The 25,613-nt window shown below is 54.6% G+C and overlaps 5 protein-coding genes, 1 long non-coding RNA gene and 2 other non-coding genes across 9 annotated transcripts in view; 4 read left to right on the top strand and 4 right to left on the bottom strand.

The window, feature by feature from the left end:
* The window catches only part of NOXO1 (NADPH oxidase organizer 1), a 62,982-nt gene that overhangs the window by 28,237 nt on the left and 9,132 nt on the right, over positions 1-25,613 (bottom strand). The gene's annotated exons all lie outside the window — the stretch shown is intronic.
* Positions 1,541-10,787, bottom strand: RPL3L (ribosomal protein L3 like). 2 transcript variants are annotated; one of them, XM_060172624.1, is made up of 10 exons: positions 10,650-10,787; positions 10,145-10,337; positions 7,509-7,677; positions 5,531-5,666; positions 4,503-4,689; positions 4,259-4,419; positions 3,167-3,268; positions 2,437-2,532; positions 1,811-1,930; positions 1,541-1,692 (listed from the first exon to the last, which is right to left on the bottom strand). In XM_060172624.1, exons 1-10 carry the CDS (start codon positions 10,650-10,652, stop codon positions 1,639-1,641), a joined length of 1,221 nt encoding a protein of 406 aa, XP_060028607.1. In that variant the 5' UTR covers positions 10,653-10,787; the 3' UTR covers positions 1,541-1,638. The 2 variants fall into 2 exon arrangements, with proteins under 2 accessions (XP_060028607.1, XP_007528078.2); XM_007528016.2 differs by having other exon boundaries at positions 10,605-10,667.
* NDUFB10 (NADH:ubiquinone oxidoreductase subunit B10) lies at positions 14,593-15,831 on the top strand. Its single transcript, XM_007528018.3, has 4 exons — positions 14,593-14,820; positions 15,234-15,372; positions 15,452-15,591; positions 15,665-15,831. The coding sequence occupies exons 1-4, from the start codon at positions 14,673-14,675 to the stop codon at positions 15,766-15,768; spliced, it is 531 nt and encodes a 176-aa protein (XP_007528080.1). The 5' UTR covers positions 14,593-14,672; the 3' UTR covers positions 15,769-15,831.
* Positions 15,895-17,705, bottom strand: RPS2 (ribosomal protein S2). The gene is made up of 8 exons (XM_007528019.3): positions 17,690-17,705; positions 17,349-17,528; positions 17,177-17,266; positions 16,938-17,045; positions 16,512-16,685; positions 16,273-16,432; positions 16,098-16,189; positions 15,895-16,014 (listed from the first exon to the last, which is right to left on the bottom strand). Exons 2-8 carry the CDS (start codon positions 17,523-17,525, stop codon positions 15,934-15,936), a joined length of 882 nt encoding a protein of 293 aa, XP_007528081.1. The 5' UTR covers positions 17,526-17,528; positions 17,690-17,705; the 3' UTR covers positions 15,895-15,933.
* LOC132533260 (small nucleolar RNA SNORA64/SNORA10 family) lies at positions 16,750-16,882 on the bottom strand. Its single transcript, XR_009545155.1, has one exon. It is a non-coding gene; the product is annotated as a small nucleolar RNA SNORA64/SNORA10 family (small nucleolar RNA).
* Positions 17,944-18,439, top strand: LOC132533066 (uncharacterized). The gene is made up of 2 exons (XR_009544952.1): positions 17,944-18,125; positions 18,204-18,439. It is a non-coding gene; the product is annotated as an uncharacterized LOC132533066 (long non-coding RNA).
* LOC132533279 (small nucleolar RNA ACA64) lies at positions 18,024-18,148 on the top strand. The gene has a single exon (XR_009545172.1). It is a non-coding gene; the product is annotated as a small nucleolar RNA ACA64 (small nucleolar RNA).
* On the top strand, positions 21,333-24,305 carry RNF151 (ring finger protein 151). The gene is given in 4 exon segments (XM_007528087.2): positions 21,333-21,693; positions 21,893-21,989; positions 23,779-24,233; positions 24,235-24,305. Coding segments are annotated over 4 exon segments (792 nt in total). The 5' UTR covers positions 21,333-21,487; the 3' UTR covers positions 24,269-24,305.

Genomic DNA, 25,613 nt, shown 5'->3' with positions numbered 1-25,613 from the left:
AGTCTTTAAAAAAGAAAGAAAATGCAGGGTGGGGAAAATAATATAATAATTATGTAAAAAGACTCTCATGGTGGGGAAAATAATATAATAATTATGTAAAAAGACTCTCATACTTGAGGCTCCAAGACCTGAGGTTCAATCCCCTGCACCAACATAACTGAACTGAGTAGGTCTCTGGTAAAAAAAAAAAAAAAAAAAAAAAAAGGAAGAAAAAAAGAAAGAAAGAAAAGAAAGGGGGAGAGAAAAGTTGAGGGGCCAGGCGGTAGTGCACTAGGTGAATGGCACATAGTAGTTAGGAACTGCAAAGGCCAGTGCAAAGCTCCCTGCTCCCCACCTGTGGGGGGGTGTCTCTTCACAAGTGGTGGATCAGGGCTGCAGGTGTCTCTCTATCTCTCTTCCTCTCTATCACCCCCTCCCCCTCTCAATTTCAGGCTGTCTCTATCCAATAAATAAATAAAAGATAATAAAAAAAATTTTTAAAAAGAATCTGGGGAGTCGGGCGGTAGCGCAGCAGGTTAAGCGCACATGGCGCAAAGCGCAATGACAAGGACTGGCGTAAGGATCCTAGTTCCAGCCCCCGGCTCCCCACCTGCAGGGGAGTCTCTTCACTGGTGGTGAAGCAGGTCTGCAGGTGTCTGTCTTTCTCTCCTCCTCTCTGTCTTCCCCTCCTCTCTCCATTTCTCTCTGTCCTATCCAGCAACAACATCAATGACAACAATAATAACCACAACAGTAAAACAACAAGGGCAACAAAAGAGAGTAAATAGGGAGTCAGCAATAGCGCAGCAGGTTAAGCGCATGTGGCGTGAAGCACAAGGACCGGTGGGCATAAGGATCCCAGTTCAAGCCCCTGCTCCCCACCTGCAGGGGAGTCACTTCACAGGTGGTGAAGCAGGTCTGCAGGTGTCTATCTTTCTCTCCCCCCTCTGTCTTCCTCTCCTCTCTCCATTTCTCTCTGTCTTATCCAACAACAATGACATCAGTAACAACAATAATAAATATAAAAAAATTTTAAAAACAAAAGAGAGTAAATAAATTAATATTAAAAAAAAGAATCTGCTACTTCTGCCCAAAAGTCAGCTAATAATCCAGACAAGTTGTACACTCTGTATACACAAGAGAAAAAGTAATATGTTGAGCTTGTTGCTATGAGTCACTATGGGAAAGTTGACAACTGTATAAAAGGGCCAGCGTCACCAAAGCCAAAGACTGGGGTTTCGGGGGGGGGGGGGGGGGGCAGAGAACACAGGTCCAAAAAGGATGATAGAGGACCTAGTGGGGGTTGTATTGTTATATGGAAAACTGGCAGATGTTATGCATGTAGAAACTATTGTATTTACTGTCAAATGTAAAACATTAATTCCCCAATAAAGAAATTTTTTTTTTAAAGGGCCAGCGCAGTGCATTCAGGGCACAGTGTCTTGTGGACACAAGTCTGGCTGGGTCTGCGGGCAGAAGAAACTGCTTCCCGCATTAGAGGCTCAGGGTGTCCCATCCCTCGGCCTGAGAATCTAATAACACTCCCAATGCTGAGACTCCATGGGAAGAATTTTCTCTGGCCTTTATTAGTGGGGCCTTTACAAGTAAGGCAGATGGGGCAAACCCAGCTTTGCTAAGACCCCAAGCGCCCTGCGCCAACTACAGCTCGCCCGAGGTCTCTGGCTTCTTCTCCAAGTGCTTCTTCTGCGGACCCTGGGGGAGGCACAAGAGCTTCAGTTTGGGGGTGTGGCAAGGAAAGCCTCCCAGAGCCACCCTGCCAGCCCCCCACCCCATCCTGGCAGGCAGCGTGTGGGCACGCGGGAGGGCTCACCATGAAGGCCAGCTTCTCTTGGGCCGTCTGAAAGTGGCCGTGGCCGAACTTGGAGGTGGTGTCAATAAACTTGAGCTCGATGCTTTCCAGTGCCCGGCGGCTGTGGTGCACCAGCAGGGACTGGAGGCAGAAGGCAAGAGGTCAGGGGCTGAATCCAGGCCCCTTCCAGCCCCTGGGGTCACCCCACACACACCCCGTGCTGGGAGGTGTTACCCAGCTCCTCTCCAAATCCTTCTCATTCTTTTAAAAGTTGATTTATTATTAAAAACTTTATTTATTTATGAGAAAGATAGGAGGAGAGAGAGAGAGAGAAAGAACCAGATGTCATTCTGGTACATGTGCTGCTGGGGATGGAACTCAGGACCTCATGTTTGAGAGTCCAGTGCTTTATCCACTGCACCACCTCCCAGACCACTTATTATTATTTTTTAACCAGAGCACTGCTCAGCTCTGGCTTATGGTGGTCAGTGTGGGATTGAACCTGGGACTTCCAAGCCTCAGACATGAGAGTCTTTTTGCATAACCATTATGATATCTACCCCCACCCCCAAATCCCTCTCTCTTGCACCCCATAAGCTGGGGAACAGAGCAGAGCATCCTCAGGCCTCCCTCACTCCAGGGCTGACCTTCCTCAGCGTGATGACCCGCTTCTTGGTGCCAGCGATGCAGCCTTTCAGCATGACGAAGTCGTTGTTCACTTCCCCGTAGTGCGGGAAGCCACCCTGTATGGGGCGGGGGCAGGCCGGCCAGGAAGGGGGCGACTGTGACTCTACCAGCCCACCCCTGGTCCAAGGGGACTCCCCCTCCTCACTGGACAGGGCTGCCTCGGAGCCACCCCCTAAGTCTTGTCTGTGCATCCCCCTCCAGCAGCCTGCACTTTTTTAAAAAAGAATTTTTATATTTATTTATTTTCCCTTTTGTTGCCCTTGTTTTAAGTTATTATTGTTGTTATTGATGTTACCATTGTTAGATAGGACAGAGAGAGAAATGGAGAGAGGAGGGGAAGACAGAGAAGGGGAGAGAAAGACAGACAGACACCTGCAGACCTGCTTCGCCGCCTGTGAAGCGACTCCCCTGCAGGTGGGGAACTGGGGGGCTCGAACCGGGATCCTTATGCTGGTCCTTGTGCTTTGCACCACCTGCACTTAACCCGCTGCATTACCGCCCGACTCCCCAGCCTGCACTTTTTACACAGGGGAAACTGAGGCCTGTAGGGTGGAGTCAGTGCTTCAGCTGCTGGCAGCCTAACTGCAGTCTCACACGGCTGGCGCTGCGGAGCCCACCCAGCACAGGGGCTCCTGCCACCGGGGCCGCTCGCTCCCTGTGCCGAGCCCCGGGCCTCGCCACCAGCCTCACCAGCGGAGTGATGGCCTTGTCGGTGACATCATAGCTGGTGGCCGCGTTGTTCTTCACCAGCTTCCCGTCCTGCACGTGCAGCCCCCGGCCGATGCGATAGATCTGCGGGCAAGAGCGCCGGCCAGGAGCCGTGCACATTTCACAGGGGTGCAGGGAAGGGGGCTGGCAGCCCCCTCCCCAAGGCCTGCTCACAGCACCCCCGTTACAGCACACCTTTTTTCTTTTTCAGTATGATTGGGCTGGAGAGAGATCTCACTGGGTAGGGCACCTGCCTTGCTGTGTGTGGCCCAAGCTGAGCCCTGGCACCACATGGGAGAGCCACAACAAACACTGGGGCAGCTCCAGTACTGCCTCTGGCTCTGTCTGTCTCCATCGGAGTGAAAAGGCAGCCCTGCTGCAGTAAATGTATGTATTCGTGAGGTCCCTGCTTCACACACACCATTATTATTATTAATATTATTATTATTTTATTTTACCAGAGCACCATTTAGTTCTGGCTTATGGTGGTGCAGGGCATTCAACATGGGACTTTGGAACCTCAGGAGGACAGTCTCTTTGCATAACCACTATGCTATCTACCCCAACCTCACAATTATTTATCTATTATAAGAGCAAGAGATGGGAGACAGGCAGTAGCGCAGCGGGTTAAGCGCACGTGGCACCAAGCGCAAGGACCTGTGTAAGGATCCTGGTTCAAGCCCCCCGACTCCCCACCTGCAGGGGAGTCGCTTCACAGGCGGTGAAGCAGGTCTGCAGGTGTCTATCTGTCTCTCCCCCTCTCTGTCTTCCCCTCCTCTCTCCATTTCTCTCTCTGTTCTATCTAACAAGGACAGCATCAGTAACAACAGCAATAATAACTACAACAATAAAAAAAGGGTAACAAAAAGGGAAAATAAATAAATATTTAAACATTTAAAAAATAATAATAAGAGCAAGAGACTAGGAGGGGGGACCGGAATACCACTCAGCTCTGAGCACCACTCAGCTCTGGCATCAGGTAGTGCTGGGAATTGAACCTGTGTCCTCTGGAATCTTAGGTACACAGCCCGGTGCTCTAGCCGACCGCGACGTCGAGATGTCTCCCCCGCGCACCTTCTTGTTGAGCTCCGTGCGGTGGTGGTAGCCTTTCTGCCCTGCCCTGGCAATGGAGCAGCCCACTCGGGCCGGGTGCCAGGCGCCAATGCAGGCCACCTTGCGCAGCCCCTTGTGCGTCTTCCGAGGCAGCTTCTTCGTGTGCCAGCGGCTCGTGACCCCTGCCGGCGAGGATGGTTGGGGCTAAGGGGGCAGCCTGACCCCCGGAGACTGGCGGGCAGCTGCCCTTGGGCCCACCCCCTACCTTTGACACCCTTGCCCTTGGTGACGGCGATGACGTCGATGACCTCGCTCTGGCTGAACACACTGTGCACGGGCACCTGCTTCTCCAGCCGGGCCTGCGCCCAAGCTACTTTCTCGGCCACTGTGCCGCCGTTGAGCTGGATCTCCATGATGTGGGCTTTCTTCTGGCGGAAAGGCAGCAGCTTCATCTGCGGGGGGTGACAGGGTCACAGTCTGGGGACCGGCTGGGGGCCACGCTCGTTCACCAGGGTTCCCATGCTCAGCCTGGCCATGGGCATGCAGGGGGCAGACCGGGCACCTGCTGCTTGGGAGAAGGCTGCTTTCTGACCGGGGTGGGTGGAGGGAATAGTCACGGCACACGGAGTGGCCAGGGAGGGCCTCTCTGAAGAGGTGACAAGAGTGTGAGAGGTATGAGTTTTGTGGGCAGTGGGTTTGCAAAGGCCCTGTGGCCTGGAAGCCCCTGGGGTGCTGGCAGGACAGAAAAGAGATGGAGTGGAGAGTCTGATGAGGAGATGGCGGTGCTGCAGGTGGCAGCCAGCAGGGCCAGGCCAGGCAGATCCAGAGCAGGGAGCTGGGCTTCATTCTCAGCGACCCACTGCACCTGATCACTTTGGGAGGCGGGCGGTGGCCTGGGAGGCCAGGTGGCTGACAGCACCTACTGCCTGGGGGTATCGGGTCTGCCATGACGTCCAGAACATCACCAGAAATGTCAATAAGGGTGAGCCAGGGGTGGGAGGATGTGGGACACCTGGTAAGGGGTGTGCTTCGGGTAAGAGCAAGCTTCCTCCATACAGGACATCCTGGAACATTCCAGAGTATCACACAAACACACACACACACACACGTCAGAATCCAGGGGCCAATGGTACCACCTGGCAGGAGAACCGGCCCTTGGGTATAGCCACTGAACCTCGGCTGACACACAGCCGGCACGGTTGCCTGGAGTGCTGGCCCGGCGCCCAGGCCTAGGTATTTTTAGGCTGACATTTGCCGGGCTCCAGGGTATGGGCGGCCGGGGGCAGGGCGCACCTGGGTGTGCACGATGACCCTGATGACTTTGCAATACTTCTTCATGGCAGCGAAGTCCTTGTGTAGCTGCTTCTTGCCGTCGGCATCACGCCACCGCTTGCAGGCCTTGGTGAAGGCCTTCTTCTTGCTTCTGTGCCTGTGCCGGGTCAGATGACAAGGAGGGCTCGGGGCCACAGGGCCCTCCAGGCAGGGGCTTGCACCAGGGACCCCTCTGCTCTTCCTCCTTGGGCGCCAGGGAAGGGCCTCCCCTAGGTCCCTGGGCCTCCGTCTTCCAGCACTGAATGCCTACCCCACTTGCTCAAGTAGGTGCCCAGACCCCCCAGGTCCTGAATGTGAGTGGTGGGTGGCAGGGTGTGGGGCCTCTCAGATTCTCAAACTGCTGGTCATTTAAGCTCATAAGTGCCCTGCACCCACACTCACATCAGCACCCTGAACAGTGGGCAACACCCCATCTCGCTGCGGGACCCGCTTTGTGCAGGGAGGATGTGAGGGCTGGCCTTGCCTTCCTATTCTCTCTCTCTTTCTTCTTCTTTTTGTCCTTCCAGGACTTCTAACCCGCACAATTTCCACCTCTCAGGCCCAACTTTTATCTTCCAGATAAGAGTAAGACAGAGGAGGTCGGGCGGTGGCGCAGCGGGTTAAGCGCAGGTGGCACAAACCACAAGGACCGGCGTGAGGATCCCGGTTCAAGCCCCCCGGCTCCCCACCTGCAGGGGAGTCGCTTCACAGGCGGTGAAGCAGGTCTGCAGGTGTCTGTCTTTCTCTCCTCCTCTCTGTCTTCCCCTCCTCTCTCCATGTCTCTCTGTCCTGTCCAACAACAACGACATCAATAATAACTACAGCAATAAAACAACAAGGGCAACAAAAGGGAAAATAAATAATAAAAAAATAAAAACAAAAGAAAGAGTGAGACAGAGAGGGAAAAGGAAGAGGAGGAGGAGAGGGCCGGGGGCGGCGCACCTGGTTGGGCGCATGTCACAGTGCGCAAGGACCTGAGTTTGAGCCCCTGGTCCCCACCTGCGGGGGGGGGAAGCTTTGCAAGTGAAGCAGGGCTACAGGTGTCTCTCTCTCTCCCTTTCCTTCTTGATTTCTGGCAGTCTCATCTAGCACATAAACGAATAAATAAATAATATAACTTTAAGAAGTGGTACAGGAGGTGGCACAGTGGATAAAGCATTGGATTCTCAACCACGAGGTCATAAGTTCAATCCCCGGCAACACATACCAGAGTGATGTCTGGTTCTTTCTCTCTCTCTCCACCTATCTTTTTCATGAATAAATACATAAATTCTTTTTTTAAAAAAGAAAAAGATAATTTAAAAAATAAAATAAAGGGGGTCGGGCTGTAGTGCAGCGGGTTAAGCGCACATGGCGCGAAACTTGAGGACTGGCGTAAGGATCCCGGTTCGAGCTCCCAGCTCCCCACCTGCAGGGGAGTCGTTTCACAAGCGGTGGAGCAGGTCTGCAGGTGTCTGTCTTTCTCTCCCCGCCTCCCCCTTCTTCCCCTCCTCTCTCCATTCCTCTCTGTCCTATCCAGCAATGACAACAAGAATCATAACTACAACAATGATAAAAACAAGGGCAACAGAAAGGAAAATAAATAAATAAATAAAATATTTTAAAATAAAATAAAATAATAAAGCACAATCAAGATTTAAAAGAGAGGGAGGAGGAGGAGAGACACCACAGCAGTGCTCTACTTGTGAAATTTCCCTTTTGCATGTTGTTCCCATCTGGTGCCCAGGGACTTGAACCCAGGTCCTCAAGTATGACAGAGTGAGCCGTCTCCCGTCCTCCTACTACTTCCTTTTCTTACTTCCTTTTCTCCCTGGTGGCCAGGAAGCTCAGCACCAACTCAGACACGCCAGTGCACCCCCTGAGCTCCTCTGTCGGGGTTGGGGGTGGATCCTCTCCATCGTGGGCTCACACTCTCCGTGTGCGGCCACCTCCGCCCACAGCCCTGCGGGGTCCCCCTCACCAGTCCTTGTAGAAGCGTCTGCGACACTCATCACTGAGGTGCTCAGCGAAGATGGTCTTGAAGCTCCGCAGGCCTCGGGGGGTGGCCACGTAGCCCACCACGCCCACCACCACCACAGGAGGGGTCTCCACTATGGTCACTGCCTCCACCTCCTCCCGCTTGGAAATCTCTGCACGAGACAAGGGAGGGAGGTGTCTCTGGAGGCCCATGCGTAGGAGACACCCTTTTCCCCTGCTCAACCCTGAGCAGGGCCTCTCCTGCCTCCGTTTCTCCTGCCTGGAAGGGCCAGAGAGAACAAGAGGCTCACCAGGCAGCCCCCTTCAAAGACTGATTGCCGCCCACAGCTTGGTCTCTGGCTAACCAATGAACATTTTTTTTGTTTTGTTTCCTTTGGTTTTGGGGAGACAGTAGACAGCATAATGGTTCTGCAAAGAGATTCTCATGCCTGAGGCTCTGAGGTCCTAGGTTCAATCCCCAGTACCACCATAAACCAGAGCTGAGCAGGGCTCTGGTAACAAATTAAAGAGAGAAAGAAGAGAGAGAAAAAGGAGAATCCAAGAAATGCCATCCACTGAGCTCCCCTGCTCTACCAGGCCAGACACCTCTCAGGCCCCACTGTAAACAAGGGACTGATTTTAATACCCCCATGTAAGAGGGAGTGCCACATGCAGCACTGGGCTGGAAGCAGCAGGCCACCCACCCACCTGGCCCCATCTTTATATTTTTTATTTACTTATTTATTTGATAGAGACATCCAGAAATTAAGAGGAAGGATGAAATAGAAAAGGAGTGGGGGGAGTCAGTCGGTAGCGCAGCGGGTTAAGCGCACGTGGTGCAAAGCGCAAGGACCAGCGGAAGGATCCCGGTTCGAGCCCCCGGCTCCCCACCTGCAGGGGAGTCACTTCACAGGCAGTGAAGCAGGTCTGCAGGTGTCTGTCTTTCTCTCCCCCTCTGTCTTCCCCTTCCTCTCCATTTCTCTCTGTCCTGTCCAACAACAACGACGACATCAATAATAATGATGATGACTACAACAATAAAACAACAAGGGCAACAAAAGGGCATAAATAAATATTTTTAAAAAAAAAAAAAAAAAAGGAGAGGGGCCAGGCGGTGGTGCACCTGGTTAAGCACACACATTACAGTGCGCAAGGTCCCAGGTTCAAGCCCCTGGTGCCCACCTTCAAGAGAAAGCTTCACAAGTAGTGAAGCAAGGCTGCAGGTGTCTTTCTTTCTCTTTATTCTTCCCCTCCCCTCTCAATTTCTCTCTGTCTCTGTCCATTAGTAAATAAATAAACATAAATGTTAAAAAATAGAAGGGTGAAGGGTAGATAACATAATGGTTATGCAAACAGACTCTCACAACTGAGGCTCCAAAGTCCTATGTTCAATCTCCTGCATCACCATAAGCCAGAGATGAACAGTGCTCTGGTAAAATAAATAAATAAATAAATAAATAAGTAAGTAAATAGAAAGGGGACCGGGCGGTAGCGCAGCAGGTTAAGCGCACACAGTACACAGCACAAGGACCGGTGCAAGGACCCCCTGCTCCCCACTTGCAAGGAGGTCACTTCACAAGCAGTGAAGCAGGTCTGCAGGTGTCTATCTTTCTCTCTCCCTCTCTATCTCCTCCTCTTCTTCCAATTTCTCTCTGTCCTATCCAGTAAAAATGTCTGCCAGGAGCAGTAGATTCTTAGTGCTAAGCCCTAGCAATAACCCTGGAGGCAAATAAAATAAAATAAAATAAAGGGAGAGAGACACCTGTAGCACTGTTCACTGTTTGTGAAGCCTTCCTCCCGGAGGTGGGGACAGAAGGTTTGAACTCAGGTCCTTGCATATTTTTTTTTAATTTCTTTAAATTTTTTTTATATTTATTTTCCCTTTTGTTACCCTTGATTTTTATTGTTGTAGTAGTTATTATTGTTGTTGTTATTGATGTCGTCGTTGTTAGATAAGACAGAAATGGAGAGAAGAGGAGAAGACAGAGAGGGGGAGAGAAAGACAGACACCTGTAGACCTGCTTCACCACTTGTGAAGTGACCCCTCTGCAGGTGGGGAGCCGGGGGCTCTAACCGGCATCCTTCTGCCGGTCCTTGTGCTTTGCGCCACGTGCGCTTAGCTCGCTGCGCTACCACCGGACTCCCGTCCTTGCACATTATAATATGTGCACTCAACCAGGTGTGCCACCACCTGGCCCCCAGCCCCATCTTTAAATGTCAGTGATCACAGAGGCATGACACCCCGAGCCACACTCTTATCATTCCGAAGGCTCTTCCACTCAGCCTGAGGACAGTTAAAGGGGCTGCAGAGTGGGTGGGGGTGTCACTGGGCAGCTGTGGGAGGTCAGAGCTCACACACACACTCTCTCTCTCTGAGAGCTGGGGCTGGGGGGCTGCCTTGGAATGGCTGTCTAGTGTCTCAGCATAGGCCCAACCCTACAGCCATTCCCATCCAGAAAAGGGAGAGCAGGACCTTGGCCATTCCCACAGCCCCCTGAGGAGGAACAATGGGTGGGCATCCACCTATGCTTGCAGCTCCTCCTCCCCTGACCACGCTGCCCCAGTTCCCTCTTCTGTCAACTGGAGGCAATGATGCCCAGAGGGTGCCCCCCACCTCCAGCCCCCAGCCCTGGCACTCACTGAGCCCAGGCCGGTGCACCTCACGCAGCGTATGGGTCATGCCGGCCTTGTAGCCCAGGAAGGCCGTCAGGTGCACCGGCCGGCTGGGGTCATCCCGCGGCCACGTCTTCACCTTGCCCCGGTGTCTGCGACTGCGCTTGTGGGGCAGGAAGCCGAGGTGTCCATGCCGAGGTGCAGAGAACTTCCGGTGGGACTGCGGGCAGGGAGCGGGTCAGGGCCAGGGTCTCCATGGGGGCCAGGATGACCCCGGAGTCCAACTTGAGACAGAACCAGCCCAGCCCAAGGTCCCAGTGTCCCCCTCCGCCCCTGACACCTGTCTGCAGGAATGGGGGCAGCACCCAGCTCCTGGCTGGCCTTGGCCTTGGAGGGGGCACCTCTCCTGCCTGGCTCAGCCTCTGCTGTCCCCTCCAGTCCAGTCCCCTGCTCCCTTGCAGGCCCTGCAGGGGCTCCAGAACCCCACCTGCCCCTCCCCAGGAAGCCAGCAGGTGGCTCCGGCCCCACTGACCATGATCCGGGTTCCAGTCCCTGCAGGTCAGGAAGAGAAGGGGCCTCCCCTTGGGCGCCGGAGCTGAAGTGGCAAGACCGACTCAGCAGCCAGTACCCAGATTTAGCCCCTGGCAGGGGAGCCCTTTCAGCTCCTGGCAGCAGGGCTGCGGTGTCAGGAGGGGGCCGCCTCCCCCAGGCTGGACCTGGTCACACCCACGAGGTTCCTGACCTCCCAGGGGCAGAAGGCCTCCAGCCTCCAGGACAGTTTTTCCTCACCCGCCATCGCCAGGTGCCCCTCTGCCAGTGCCACCTCATGGCCCAGCACTCCAGCCCCGGGCCTGGTGGTCTCATCATGGGTGCTTCTGTGACTACATTCTTTTTTTTTTAATATTTTATTTATTAATTAATGAGCAAGATAGGAGAGAGAAAGAACCAGACATCAGTGTGGTACACATGCTGCTGGGGATTGAACTCAAGACCTCATGCTTGGGAGTCCAGTGCTTTATCCAGTATCCTGGACCACTCTGTGACTACATTCTCTGCGGCTCTGAAGTCCACAGTCCCCTCCGTGATGCCCAGGGACACAGCCTGTGGTGCTGCTGTCAGGCGCGCAGTCGGTGACCTGCCTTAACCACCTGGGAGCCAGCTGAAAAGGGTAGCCAAGAGCAGACTGGGTGTGTGCACTGTGTTGATGAGAGTGAAACCAAGGACAGGAACAGCCAGCAGGACACAGACAGTTGCCCGAGGCCTGGCACACGGCGCTTCCTAGGAAAGGCCACCTTGTCCCAGGAAGGCACCGCGTGATAGCAGTCCGGCTTTCCCCCCACTCTTATCTCTGCACTGAGCAAGCCAGCCCAGATGCTGGCTTTTCCTTCTCCTAGTCCCCCCCATTCCTCACTCTCCTGGGGCAGAGTCTGGTGCTCAGGGAGCCGGCAGGGAGCTGCCCTGAAGGTCAGGTTGCCGTGCAGCCGTATCCTTGGTCCTCCTCCCTTCCTGGGACCAGGCCACTGCCCCGGGCTCTTGGCAGGTGTCCAGCCTAAGTGACTCTTTTGGATTTGGTGACTGTAACTGGACATCCATTCCTGCAGACTGATGTGTGAAGAGCTTCCCCGGTTCTTGCTGAAACAGAAACAGAAAGAGGGGCTGGTGGTGGCGCACCTGGTTGAGCGCACGTGTTGCAGCGTGCAAGGACCCGGGTTCGAGCTCCCAGTGCACACCTGCAGGGGAAAAGCTTCACAAGTGGTGAAGCAGGGCTGCAGGTGTCTCTCCATCTCTCTCCCCATTTCTCTCAATTTCTGGCTGTCTCTATCTAATAAAAATAAAGATTAAAAAAAATAAAGAAAAGAAGGGAGTAGCACAAGGACCGGTGTAAGGATCCTGGTTCAAGCCCCCGGCTCCCCACCTGCAGGGGAGTCGCTTCACAGGCAGTGAAGCAGGTCTGCAGGTGTCTGTCTTTCTCTCCCCCTCTCTGTCTTCCCCTCCTCTCTCCATATCTCTCTGTCCTATCCAACAACAATGACATCAATAACAACAATAATAACTACAACAGTAAATCAACAAGGTCAACAAAAGGGAATAAATATATATTAAAAATAAATAAAATATTTTTTAAAAAGAAAAGAGAAACACACACACACACACACACACACACACAGCCGCTGCCAGCCACAGAGCAAGGGTTCCTATGCCTTTCTGCTCCAGCTTGGAGAAGTGGGGGGCACAGTTTCAACAGTGATTCTCTGGAACAAAAGACACAGGTGCTAGGAACCAAGGCACATTTTCCTGTTGTTTTTAAGAATTATCTGGGGTGGGGGAGATACCATAATGGTTATGCAAACTGATTCTCATACCTGAGGCTCCAAAGTCCCAGGTTCAATCCCCCATACCACCATAAGCCAGAGCTGAGCAGTGCTCTGGTGTTTATCTCTCTGTCTGCATATCTCTCAAAAATAAAATAAATAAAATGTTTAAAAAAAAAAAAGAATTATCTGTCTGGGGGCCAGGTGGTAGTGCAGCAGGTTAAGCACACATGGCACGAAGTGCAAGGACAGGCGCAAGGATCCTGGTTCGAGCCCCCGGCTTCCCACCTGCAGGGGGTTCACTTCACAAGCAATGAAACAGGTCTGTAGGTGTCTGTCTTTCTCTCCCCCTCTCTGTCTTTCCCACCTCTCTTGATTTCTCTCTATCCTATCCAACAACAGCTATAACAACAATAACAATAACAGCAACAACAATGGCAACAAAAATGGGGGGGGATGGCCTCCAGGAGCAGCGGATTCATAGTACAGGCACCGAGCACCAGCGATAACTTGGGAGGCAAAAAGAAAAAACTATCTGTCCATAAATTAATGAAAGAGGAGAGAGCGAGGAAGAAGAAGGATAAGGAGGAGGACAAGGAAGACAGAGAAAACCAGAACATCAGTCTGGCGGTCTGATGATGTCTGGTGGCCCCAAGTTCTTTTTTTTTTTTTTTTATAGAGACTCTCTCTTTTTCAATAATTATTTATTTATTCCCTTTTGTTGGCCTTGTTGTTTTATTGTTGTAGTTATATTGTTGTTGATATCGTCGTTGTTGGATAGGAAAGAGAGAAATGGAGAGAGGAGGGGAAGACAGAGAGGAGGAGAGAAAGACAGACACCTGCAGACCTGCTTCACCGCTTGTGAAGCAACTCCCCTGCAGGTGGGGAGCCGGGGGCTCGAACCGGGATCCTTATGCCGGTCCTTGCGCTTTGCACCACCTGTGCTTAACCCGCTGCACTACCGCCTGACTCCCTGGCCCCATGTTTTTGAGTCCAGCTACTACACCACCTCCTGCAGAGCCACCCTCCTTTAAATAAATAAACACACACAGCAGGGCCGCAGGTGTCATCTCTCTCCCTCTCGAACTCCCCACCCCTCTCAATTTCTCTCTGTCCTATCAAGCATAGTAAAAAAGAAAGAAAAATAGGACCTCTGAGAACAGTGCATTCATAGTGCCTGCACCAAGCCCCAGTGATAACCCTGGTGGCGATTACAAAATAAATAAATAAATAAATAAATAAATACTTACGATACGTGGGCGGGGGGATAGCAAAAGAGACTCTTATGCCTGAGGCTGTGAAGTCCCAGGTTCAAACCCTCACACCACCATGAACCAGAGCTGACTAGTGCTCCGAAAAAAGAAAGAGACAGAGAGATATCTGCAGCCTTGCTTTACCACTCATGAAGCTTTCCCCCTGCAGGTGGGGACTAGAGGCTTGAACCCGGGTCCTTGCACACTGTATGTGGGTGCTTAACCAGATGTGCACCACCGCTTGGCCCCTCCAAAGTCTATTTTGTATTCTCTCACAAAAGCACCACTCAGTGATAGTGCCCCTGGGGTACCCAGAGCCAAAGTCCTCAGAATGGAGCCTATGCAGGGTCGTAGCCACCTCTCACGGTCGGTGGGAACCCAGACAGAACCCCTAACTTCACTGGTATCTGCCAGTCTATAAGGGACTCTAGTAGATAGAGTGGGATTCAAAGAGACCTGTGAAGGCCACACAAGGAAGGATTCCTGGAAAAGCAGGCTTTGCCACTTGTTTGCTTTTTCTGAGTTCTCCGCCAGATCAGGCCTGTGTGCATCTTGCTCCGTGATGCATGAGGCCTGCATGCGGTGGGATCTGAATGGATAGCTACCTGTCGGTGTCTGTTTCCTCTTAGAACAGCAGTAGAGCTTTCGCTCCTCCACTGCGGTGTCTCAGGCCAACACAGGGCACATAGTAGACTGAGACCGAGAGCCACTGCGAGTGCAGTAGCGCCGCCGTGCCACGAGAGGGCACCCGTGAGTCGAGGCTCTTTCCCGAGTCCAATTGTTCAGTGGCGCCGAAGCCCCTCAAGAGGGCGCCCGTGAGCCGAGGCTCTGTCCCAAGCTCTCACGTGACCGGGTCCTGCAGAACTACAAGTCCCAAGGTGCCTCGCGCCCACTAGACGCCGTGCGCATGCGCGACGGCCTTAGGGCGTCCTCTGTGCGAGCGAACAAGGCCGCGGACCAAGGGGTGGCCGGGGCTGTGCGGACGCCGCCATGCCGGACAACTGGGACAAGGACGTGTACCCCGAGCCGCCGCGCCGCACGCCGGCGCCCTCGCCGCAGACCTCGCTGCCCAACCCCGTCACCTATTTGGCCAAGGCGTTCGACCTCCTCGTGGACCGGCCCGTGACACTCGTGAGAGGTAACCCCCCCCCCCCCGCAGTCCTGTCGCCCCGCCCGGGGTTCGCCCCGGTGGCCGCACCCCGGGACCTGCGGACTCAGCTCCGACCCGGAGGGGCCCCTGCCCCGCCCCGCCCCGCCGGGGAGCAGCCCGCGTGGCCCGTCTCCATCCCCGACCCGAAGCGGCGAACATGGCTCCACGCTGACCATCAACACGCCGGGTCCCGCGCGCGGTCGCGCCTTAGCCCCAGCGGCCCCGGTCCCGTTTCGTTCATGCGATCGGCTCCGAGAGGCCCGGGAGTCTGCAGACCGGAGTCCCCAGCCCACCCGGCTGTTCAGCTCCGGCCTGTGGTGCCGGGAACTGAACCGGGCACCTCCGGCGCTCGGCGTGGCCCGGTTGCGGCCGTGCTCACCGCGGCCCCGCGCTCTCTGCAGAGCTCATAGAGCAGCAGCACGCCAAGCACAGGTACCACTACTACCACCGGCAGTTCCGCCGCGTCCCGGACATCACCGAGTGCGAGGAGAAGGACGTCCTGTGCATCTACGAGGCCGAAATGCAGTGGCTGCGAGACTAGTAGGTGACGGCCCTGCCCGCCCACGCGGCGGCCCCGCTGGGACCCACATGCCCCATAGCCAACTTTGTTCCCCTCTAGCCACGTGGATCAAGAAATTGTCAACATCATCCAGAAGCGGATGAAAGCCTGTCAGCAGCGGGAAGGCGAAAGCTACGTGCAGAACTGTGCCCGGGAGCTGGAGCAGTTCACTCAGGTGGCCAAGGCCTACCAGGACCGCTGTGAGTGACCCCCGCGCGGCCTGGCCCACCCTCCCGACCCTCTGCCCTTCGTCTGACTGTCCTCTCCCCGCAGATCATGACCTGGGCGCCCACTTTTCAGCCCGGAAGTGCCTGGCGAAGCAGAAGCAGAGGATGCTGGAGGAGAGAAAGGCTGCCAAAGAGGCAGCTGCGGCTTGAAGGGGTCCTGGGCCCCCTGTAATTGTCAATGAAACTGTTAAATAAAATCCGTCTTGAAACTGGTCTGTTCTGTCACCTTCAACACACCCCAATCCCATGACATTTACAAATAAGAAGTCAGACAACTTTGACCAGTAATCACTTTTATTTCTCTCGTACAAAAACTTATGTCGTGGCCACAGCTGGAGCCTGGGTCCTCTGCACGGAGACTCTGGTGTGGGTCTTCACAAGGTGGTCGGTGAATTCCTAGCAAGACAGCCAGGCATCAGTGCACAGAAACCCAAGTCTAAGATTTAGGGCTAGAGTCAGGGCGACGGACAAGGCAGTACCTGGTAAGGAGACTTGGTGAACACCGTCTCTTTCCAGAGATCGGGGGTGAGATAGCTGTAGGTCTTGGAAATGGCATCAAAGGTGGCCTTGGCTAGAGGGGAAATAAACCAGGAGTGGGTGGGCTGCCTGGTGAGGGTCCTGCCCAAGTAGCTGGACCGGAGCCACCTAACTCACCGAAGTTGCCCAGTGTGGCAGTGCAGCCCCTGGCCGAGGTGTAGCAGTCGTCGATGCCAGCCATCATCAGCAGCTTCTTCGGGACGGGGGCTGACACAATGCCAGTGCCCCTGGGGGCAGGGATGAGGCGCACCAGGACAGACCCGCAGCGGCCTGTGACCTGGGGGGACGGGGGGGGAGTGAGGACACAGGTGGAGAAGGGGTGTACTCCCCTGGGGGCACCGTGCCAGCCTACCTACCTTGCAGGGCACGGTGTGAGGCTTGCCGATCTTGTTCCCCCAGTAGCCCCGGCGCACGGGGACGATGGACAGCTTGGCCAGGATGATGGCCCCTCGGATGGCAGTGGCCACCTCCTTGGAGCACTTGACACCCAGGCCGACGTGCCCGTTGTAGTCCCCAATGGCCACAAATGCCTGCAGGCAGGGCACAGTGACCACGGGCACAAGCACGACCCACTCCCGAGACTCCCGCACCAGAGGCTGTCGCGCCCCTCGAGGACAGAGCGGCTACCGCGAGGCCACTCCAGGCTTCGAGAAGCTCCTTTCTCTCCCTCCCCAATACGAAAGCCACACGTTTAGAAGCAAGTGCAACCATGCAGAGCCGGGAGGGCCCCGAACCCCCCCACACACACACACGCGGGGAGCCGGCGGGGGGCACCCCGATACCTTGAACCTGGTCCGCTGCCCGGCTCGGGTCTGCTTCTGCACGGGCATGATCTTCAGCACCTCGTCCTTGAGGGATGGCCCCAGGAAGAAGTCGATGATCTCAGATTCCTGCGGAAGGAGGTTAAAGGCGCTCAGTCCCGCGGTGGAGACCCCCAGGGCCCCGCCCGGACTGAATCCGCAGCAACGGTGACGTTTGCTGGCACCCCAAAAACTGCAAAGGACACGGGCAGCGCGGTTACCTTGATGGGCAAGGAGAAAAGGTAGATCTCTTCCAGGGACTTGATCTTCATGTCCTTGACCAGGCGACCCAGCTTGGTGACCGGGAGCCACTGGAGAAAAGGACCAGCCGGTATAAAGGCTCCTGCCCCGGGCGCCCCCGAAGCCCAGCAGCCGCCCGGGGCCCGGACCCACCTCCTTGTCCTCGGCCTTGCCTCCACGAGCTCCGCGGCCCCGACCACGGCCCCGGCCCCGGCCGCGACCTCGGCCTCGCAATCCGCTGCCGAAGCCTCCGCGGAATCCGCCGCGGTTCGCCATTCCGGGGCCCCCCGGGCCTCCGGGCCCTCCCGCAGCACCGGCGTCATCCGCCATTTGCTGGAAGACAAGAGACGGCCGATGGTCAGGCGTCAGGGTCCTAAGGGCCCGGGCCAGGAACACCACCCCACAAATTGCGCGCGCCCGCCCGGGGACACGCCGGATGCGCGCGGATTCGGCGGCCCTGGCGAGGAGCACTAGCCGCCATTAAAAGAACTCACGTGTGATATCGAAGAAGAAGAAAGAAAGCCTGTGGGCCAGGCCTTTTGTATCACAACAATTACCGCGAGATTTCTAAGGACCCGTGAGATCCCAAGAGGCCTGCGTGCATAAGACAGACAGTGATTGGCTCCGGCTCTGCGCACGCCTGCGCATTAGCGGACTGCGGGCCCGGGACTCGGCATGCCCGGAATCTGCTATAAAAGGCCGCTCCGCCGGACCGCAGATTGAAACTGCAGGTAAGCTCACGGGATCTTAGCTTGGCAGCCGGTCGGGTAGGGTGGGCTCGCGTCCGGGTGGATTCGGGTTGCGTCCGAAGACCGTGTTTGTTTCGGCGTCTGTAGAAAATCACCTTCGGCCTCTACCGTGGCCACGGGTGAGATCCGGCGCCTAAAGCCAGCGGGGCCTCAGCTCACCGCCCGCCCGCAGTGCGCGCAGGTGAAACCCAGGCCCCGACACGCCCCGCGGCGGCCGCTCACCTCCGCCCGGGCCCCTAACCTCCCGCTCTGCCCGCAGGACCCCGGATGCCCCGAGCTGGAAGTCGCGACCGTCGGAACCGCAGGTGTGTGGGGGGGATCCCGCCTCGCTTCAATGAGGCTGCGGGTCGTGGGGTCCGGGAGGTGGCACAGTGCATCGGACACTGGCACGGGCATGAAGTTCCGAGTTCAGTCCCCGGCAGCACGTGTACCAGAGTGTCTGGTTCTCTCTCTGCTATGATTCTAATAAACTAAATAAAGCTGCTGATCGATCGATCCCCGTGTGCGCGTGTCTTTAACCGTCGGCTGCGATCGCCTGGGTCGCCATACTCCCCCGACTCACGGGGCTGCCTGTGCAGTTAGGGGAGGGTGGGCAGCATAATGGTTGTGCAAAGAGACTCCTGTGCATGGGCTCCAAAGTCCCAGGTTCAATCCCTTGCACCACCATAAACCAGAGCTGAGCACTGCTCTGGTAAAAGAAAGAAAATGGGTGTCCGAGGTCAGGCGACGGAGCAGGACTGAAGTGAGGGCCGCCATCGATCGATCGCCAGCTCTGCTTGATGTTCAGGAACCAAAGCACATTCTGGGCAGGGGAGAAGGGTCGGGCAGTCCTGTTTAAATCTCTGAACAATGCATAAAGCTGCAGGGGTAGCATAATGACTAAACAAAAAAAAAAAATGATAGAAGTGCCTCAGGCCCCAAACGCCCATGTCGCTGAATTTTCTTACCACGTGCAAGGGACTCCCGGTTCAAGCCCCCATTCCCTATGTCCAGGGGGAAGGTTTCAGCTGCCGTGAAGGAGCGCTGCATGTGTTCCCCTCTTTTTTTAAAATTTTTTATTTTCTTTTGTTGCCCTTGTTTTATCGTAGTTATTATTGATGTTGTTGGATAGGACAGAGAGAAATGGAGACGGGGAAAGACAGACACCTGCAGACCTGCTTCACCGCCTGCGAAGCGACTCCCCTTCAGGTGGGGAGCCGGGGGCTCGAACTGGGATCCTTACACAGGTCCTTGCTTTGCGCCACCTGCGTTTAACCAGCTGAGCTACCACCCAACTCCCCCCTCTCTCTAATTATCTTTATTGGATAGAGACAGCCAGAAGTCAAGAGCGAAGGGGATGATGGAGAAAGACAAGACACCTGTAACATTGCTTCACCACTTCCAAAGCGTGTCTTGTGCCCCCCACACACCCCCAGGTGGGGACCAGGCCTCGAACTTGGGTCCTCGCACACTGTAATGTGTGCTCAACCAGGTTTGCCACCACTTGGCCCCCTGCATGTGTTTCTCCATCCCTTTCTCAATTTTTCTCTGTCCTGTCAAGTAATTTTAAAACAGCACCCTGGGGCCAGGCGGTGGCCCATCAGGTTAAGCGTGTGCACACACACTACAGTGCACAAGGACCCAGGTTCAAGCCCCTGGTCCCTACCTGTAGGGGGGAAGATGAAGCAGGGCTGCAGGTGTCTCTGTCTTTTCCTCACTATCTCCTTACTCTCCATTTCTCTCTTTATCCAGTAATCAAATAAATACATAAAATTGAGCACCCCTAGATGTGGCTCGGGGAACAAGTCTGGCCTTGTGAGGTCCTGAGTTTAGGTACATATGTGCCACGGTGTTGCTCCGGCCTCTGTCAGACTAAGTGTTCACTTAGAAGCTTTGGTGCCATTGTCTCTTTCACTATCTCTCAAAGGTAAGTAAATTAAAATTGGATCTAATGGTAGAGTGCAGGACTAGGGTTCAATCCTGGCACTGCATGTGTCAGCAGTTTTCTGGGTTTATTCCCCGGGCTAGTTATTGCTAGGACTCAGTGCTGGTACTATGAGTCCACTGCTCCTGGAGGCTATTTTTTTCCCCTTTTGTTGCCCTTGTTAGAAGCCTTTTTTTTTTTTTTTAATTATTTATTGGATAGAGACAGCCAGAAATCAAGAGGGGAGGGAATGATAGGGAGAGAGACATCTGCAACACTGCTTCACCATTCACAAAGCTTTACCCCTGCAGGTGGGGACCTGGGGCTTGAACATGGGTCCTTGTGCATTGTAACGTGTGCTCAACCAGGTGCTCCACCACCCGGATCCCTGGAGGCCATTATTTAGCTTTTGTTGCCCTTGTTGTGGTTATTGTTGTCATTGTTGTATAGCACAGAGAGAAATCGAGAGAGAAGGCGGAGACGGGGATAGAAAGACACCTGCAGGCCTGCTTCACTGCTCCTGAAGCAACCCCCCTGCAGGTGGGGAGCTGGGGGCTTGAACTGGAATCCTTATGCTGGTCCTTGTGCTTCACACCATGTGTGCTAAACCCACTGTGCTACCGCCCGGCCCCCTCGATGTAGTTTTTTTTAAAGTGACATCCCTGGGACTCGGATGGTAGCACAGCGGGTTAAGCGCACATGACACAAAGCGCACTGGGTGTAAAGATCCCGGTTTGAGTCCCCGGCTCCCCACCTGCAAAGGAGTCACTTCACAAGTGCTGAAGCAGGTCTGCAGGTGTCTCTCTATCCCCCTCTCTGTCTTCCCCTCCTCTCTCCATTTCTCTCCTAACAACGACGACATCAATAATAACAATAAAACAAGGGCAACAAAAGGGAAAATGAATATATTTTTTTAAAGTGACATCTGCATGCCTTTTCTCAGTTCTGCCTTTTTGCTGGTGGGCGTCCCCAAACCAGGCCCCTGCTGTGGTGCCCAGGCTCATTCTCAACCCTGCAGGCTCAGTGTCTAGAGGCCTGTCATCCAGAGAGCTGGTCACTAAGAAAGGACAGAGGACAATCCCTGTACTGCTGCAGCCTCAGCTGAGGGGAGGGCTTGGGGGGCAGCCCCCAGAGGATTGGTTCTCAGCCTAGTGTGTTCCTTAGGGGTGAGCTTTCAGTGCCTCTTCCCAAGGCTGGGTCTCCAGAAGCTGTTGCAGGTCTGGGATACCCCACCCCTCACCTGTGACCTGACAGAAGGGGAGCGAGGCTGGGTGGTGCCAGGACCATGATTGGCCTCCGCTGAACAATGCCACTGTGATGTCGGCCCTGCCTCCAGTGAAATGGCCCCTCCTGAGGTGCTGTGGGCAGTGGAGCTGCTGTCCAGACAGAGATCATGGTGAGCCGGCCATCCTGGCTGAGGCCCTTACACTTCCGCATACACGGCGGGGAGCCGTCACTTTGCTGCCAAGAAGGGAGGCTAGGCTCCTGGGAGGGGAAAGGGACCATTCATAGGCTGTAACGGTCAAACCCAGGGCCCCACCTGCTTCTCTAGCTGCAAGAGGGATATCCCTGCCCCCCCCACACACACACTTTCATTGGGCACCATCCCAGCAGCTTCCTGGAGGGTGCTCCCCCCAGGGATGTGGTGTGGGGTTCAGGCCCGGCCCCTGCCTGCTCCTGATGCTGGCCTGGCCTTGCAGAGTGGCGGGTATGACCTCAACCTCTTCGCCACCCCTCCTGACTGCAATTTCCTGTGCTCTGTGTGCCATGGGGTGCTCAAGCGGCCTGTGAGGTTACCATGCAGCCACATCTTCTGCAAGAAGTGCATCCTCCGCTGGCTGGCCAGGTGCCCTGGAGCCGGCGGGCAGGCTGGAACAGAGGAAGGGTGTGATGTTCCTGGGACTCAGATGCCAGCTTGGGACCCTCACCCAGCCGGGGCTGAGCTGCCCAGGAAACCCTCTCAGCGGGTTTTGGTCATGGGGAGGAGGGGGGTGGGGGCCACAGGCTCCCTTTCCCACTTCCAACCCCAACCCCATGTCTCCTAGACAAAAGACCTGTCCCTGCTGCAGAGAGGAGGTGAAGCACAGAAAGCTCGTCCACGTGAATAAACTCCGCAAGACCATTGGCCGCCTGGAAGTCAAGGTAGCTCTCTACACCTGCAGGGCTGGCCCAGAGCCAGGAAAACTGGGAGAAGACCCTCTATTTTTATTTGTATTTATTAATATATTTTTAGAAATCTTTCTTAAAATTTATATATTTCACCTTTTATTGCCCTTGTTTTTTTGTTGTTGTAATTATTATTGTTGTTGCTATTGATGTCATCATTGTAGATAGGACAGAGAGAAATGGAGAGGAGGGGAAGACAGAGAGGGAGAGAGAAAGACACCTGCAGACCTGCTTCACTGCTTGTGAAACGACTCCCCTGCAGGTGGGGAGCCGGGGGCTTGAACTGGGATCCTTACGCTGGTCCTTGCACTTTGCATCATGTGCGCTTAAGCCTCTGCACTACTGCCTAACTCCCTTATTTTTATTTATTTTTTAAATAATAGGGATAGGAGGAGAGAGAGAAAAAAGAATCAAATATCACTCTGGTACATGTGCACTGGGGATCAAACTCAGGACCTCATGCTTGAAAGTCCAGTGCTTTATCCACTGTGCCACCTCCTGGACCACTTTTTTATTTTTAAGCTTTCTTTTTTTTTAAATATTTATTTGTTCCCTTTTGTTGCCTTTGTTGTTCTATTGTTGTAGTTATTATTGTTATCATTTTTGGATAGGACAGAGAGAAATGGAGAGAGGAGGGGAAGACAGGGGGAGAGACAGACAGACACCTGCAGACCTGCTTCACTGCTTGTGAAGTGACTCCCCTGCAGGTGGGGAGCCGAGGGCTCGAACTGGGATCCTTATGTCGGTCCTTGCACTTTGCGCCATCTGCACTTAACCTGCTGTGCTACCGCCCAACTCCTTATTTTTGCGAGAGATGCAGAGAGAGAAAGATACAGAGAGAAACACCAGAGCACTGCTCAGCTCTGGCTTACTGTGGTGCGAGGGACTGAACCTGGGACTTGGGAGCCTCAGGCATAAGAGTCTCTTTGCATAGTCATTTTTTAAATTCTTTTTTTTAATTCTTTATTGAGGAATTAATGTTTTACATTCAACCGTAAATACAATAGTTTGTACATGCATAACATTCCCCAGTTTCCCATTTAACAATACAACCCCCACTATGTCATTTATCATCCTTCATGGATCTGTATTCTCCCCACCCACCCTTAAATTCTTTTTTAAAAAGGATTTTATTTATTTATTAATGAGAAAGATAGGAGGAGAGAAAGAACCAGATATCACTCTGGTACATGCGCTGCCAGGGATTGAACTCGGGACCTCATGCTTGAGAATCCAGTGCTTTATCCATTGCACCACCTCCCGGACCACTTATATTCATTAAAAATATATATATTTATGTATTTATTTATTCCCTTTTGTTGCCCTTGTTGAAATTCATTTTTTAAAACACTTTTATTTGTTTATTATTGGATAGAGACAGAGAGAAATTGAGAGGGGAGAGAGACAGACACCTGCAGGCGTGCTTCTCCACTCGGGAAGCCTTCCCCCCTGCAGGTGGGGGAGCAGGTGCTTGAACCCCCGGTCCGTGCGCACGGTAATGTGAGCGCATAACCAGGTGGGCCACCGCCCGCTCTCCTACGTAGTCATCATGCTCCCTACCACCCGGGAGACCCCACCTTCGGGGTCCAGGGCTGCAGCTTGTCGTACGACTCCTCCCCGCAAGTTCCCCGACGCCTCTGAGCACCTGGGCCCAGACTTCCCCGTTCTGCAAAAGACCCTCCCCGGGCCCCACGCAGGGGATGGGGAGGGGTGCGGGGCTGGTTGTGTGCCGTAGCTCACGCGGCCTCTCCCGCACCCTCCCCAGTGCAAGAACGCCGACGCTGGCTGCTCGGTGACGTGCCCGTTGGCCCACCGCAAGGGGCACCAGGACTCCTGCCCGTTCGAGCTGGCCGCCTGCCCCAATGAAGGCTGCCCGGTGAAGGTCCCGCGGGGAAGCCTGGCGGAGCACAGCCAGGTCTGTGCGCATGCGGCCCGGCAGCGGTGCCCGCTGGGCTGCGGGGCCAGCCTGAACCCGGTGGAGCGCACGCGCCACAACTGCTACCGCGAGCTGCGCGAGGCCTGGAGCCAGAGCCAGGAGCGCAGCCGGGGCCTGCTGCTCGGCCTGCTGCGGCGCATGCGCAAGGTGCACCGCACCACCAGCCTGCTGCGGCGCCAGCTGGCGCAACTCGGAGACTTCCTGGAGGACGATGCCCTGCTGGTGGCGGCCCCGCCGGTGCAGCAGGCCCGGGCCACGCCAGAGGGCAGCCGGAGACCTGAAGTGTGGGGGGCCCAGGGCCACGGTACCTTCCAAATAGAGGGCTAAATAAATGCGAGCCCAGGCCTGGCCCGCTCGCTCACCACATCTGCCTGGTGACCCCGTCTTCTTGTCAGCTCTGCCACCGCCCACTGCCATTTGTCCACGCACTTGGGGAAGGGGTTCTGGCGCCCACTCGGGTCTGCGGAGGAGGAGAACTGGGTGCAAACCAGTTCTCGGGTTCCTGGCGGCCATGGGGGGCCAAGCTAGCACCAACTACCCTTTGTCTTGTAGAGACACAGGGCTAGCTTCTTGGACCTCTAACTTTCTTCCGTCCACTGGGTCTTCGCACTGGCTGCCCGTACCCCCCCCCCCCCCCCCCCCCCCGTTACCGAGGCCCTCACCGCAAATTTACCAGAGCACTACTCAGCTCTGCCTTAGGGTGCTGCAGGACCATTGAAACTGGAACTTGGGAACCTCAGGCATAAAAGCCAGTTTTGTATCATCGCTATGCTACCTCCCCCACCCTTAGATTAGCTTCTCCCAGCAGCCTCTCCCAATCTTCTTCCCTATTCTGCTCCTCTATTTAACTCACTTCACAGTTGGTAGTTCAAATGGCTCAAAGTCCCAGAATCAAAGTGAAAACCAGCTCTTGTGGTCTGGGAGGTGATGCAGTGGATAAAGTGTTAGACTTTCAAGCATGAGGTCCTGAGTTCGATCCCCAGTAGCACATGTATTGGAGCGATGTCTGATTCTTTTTCTCTCTCCTTCTATGCATCAAATTAATAAATAATATAGGGGGCCAGGCGGTGACGCATCTGGTTAAGCACTCAAATTACAGTGTACAAGGACTCAGATTCAAGCCCTATCCACACCTGCAGGGGGAAAGCTTCATGAGTGGTGAAGCAGGGCTTCAAATGTCTGTCTCTCTCCCTCCTCCTCTCCTCTCAATTTGTCTCTCCAATAGTCAAAAAATAATATATATATGCCAGTTCCTTATAGTGACATTGGAGTCCCATGCTCTTGCCTGTTGCCAACTTGAAATCACCCCAGCCTCTTTCCAGGGTAGTGCTCAGCTCTGGTTTATGGTAGAGCAGGGGATTGAATCCTCAGGCATGAGAGCATCTTTGCGTAACCATTGTGCTACCTACCCCCATTCCAGCCTCAGTTGTTTTTTTTTTTTTATAGGACAGACAGAAATCAAGAGAGGAGGGGAAGACAGAGAAGGGGAGAGAAAAGATAAGACATCTGTAGACCTACTTCACTGCCTGTGAAGCAACTCCACTGCAGGTGGGGAGCTGGAGGCTTGAACCGGATCCTTAAGCTGGTCCTTGCGCTTTGTGCCATGTGTGCTTAGCCTGCTGCGCTACCGTCCGCCCCCCAACCAGTTACTTCTAAACACCATG

Source organism: Erinaceus europaeus, chromosome 15, assembly GCF_950295315.1.
Source record: "Erinaceus europaeus chromosome 15, mEriEur2.1, whole genome shotgun sequence".
Taxonomy (NCBI): Eukaryota; Metazoa; Chordata; class Mammalia; order Eulipotyphla; family Erinaceidae; genus Erinaceus; species Erinaceus europaeus.
Note: the sequence above shows the minus strand (reverse complement) of the source record. Positions and strands in the feature narration are given on the sequence as shown.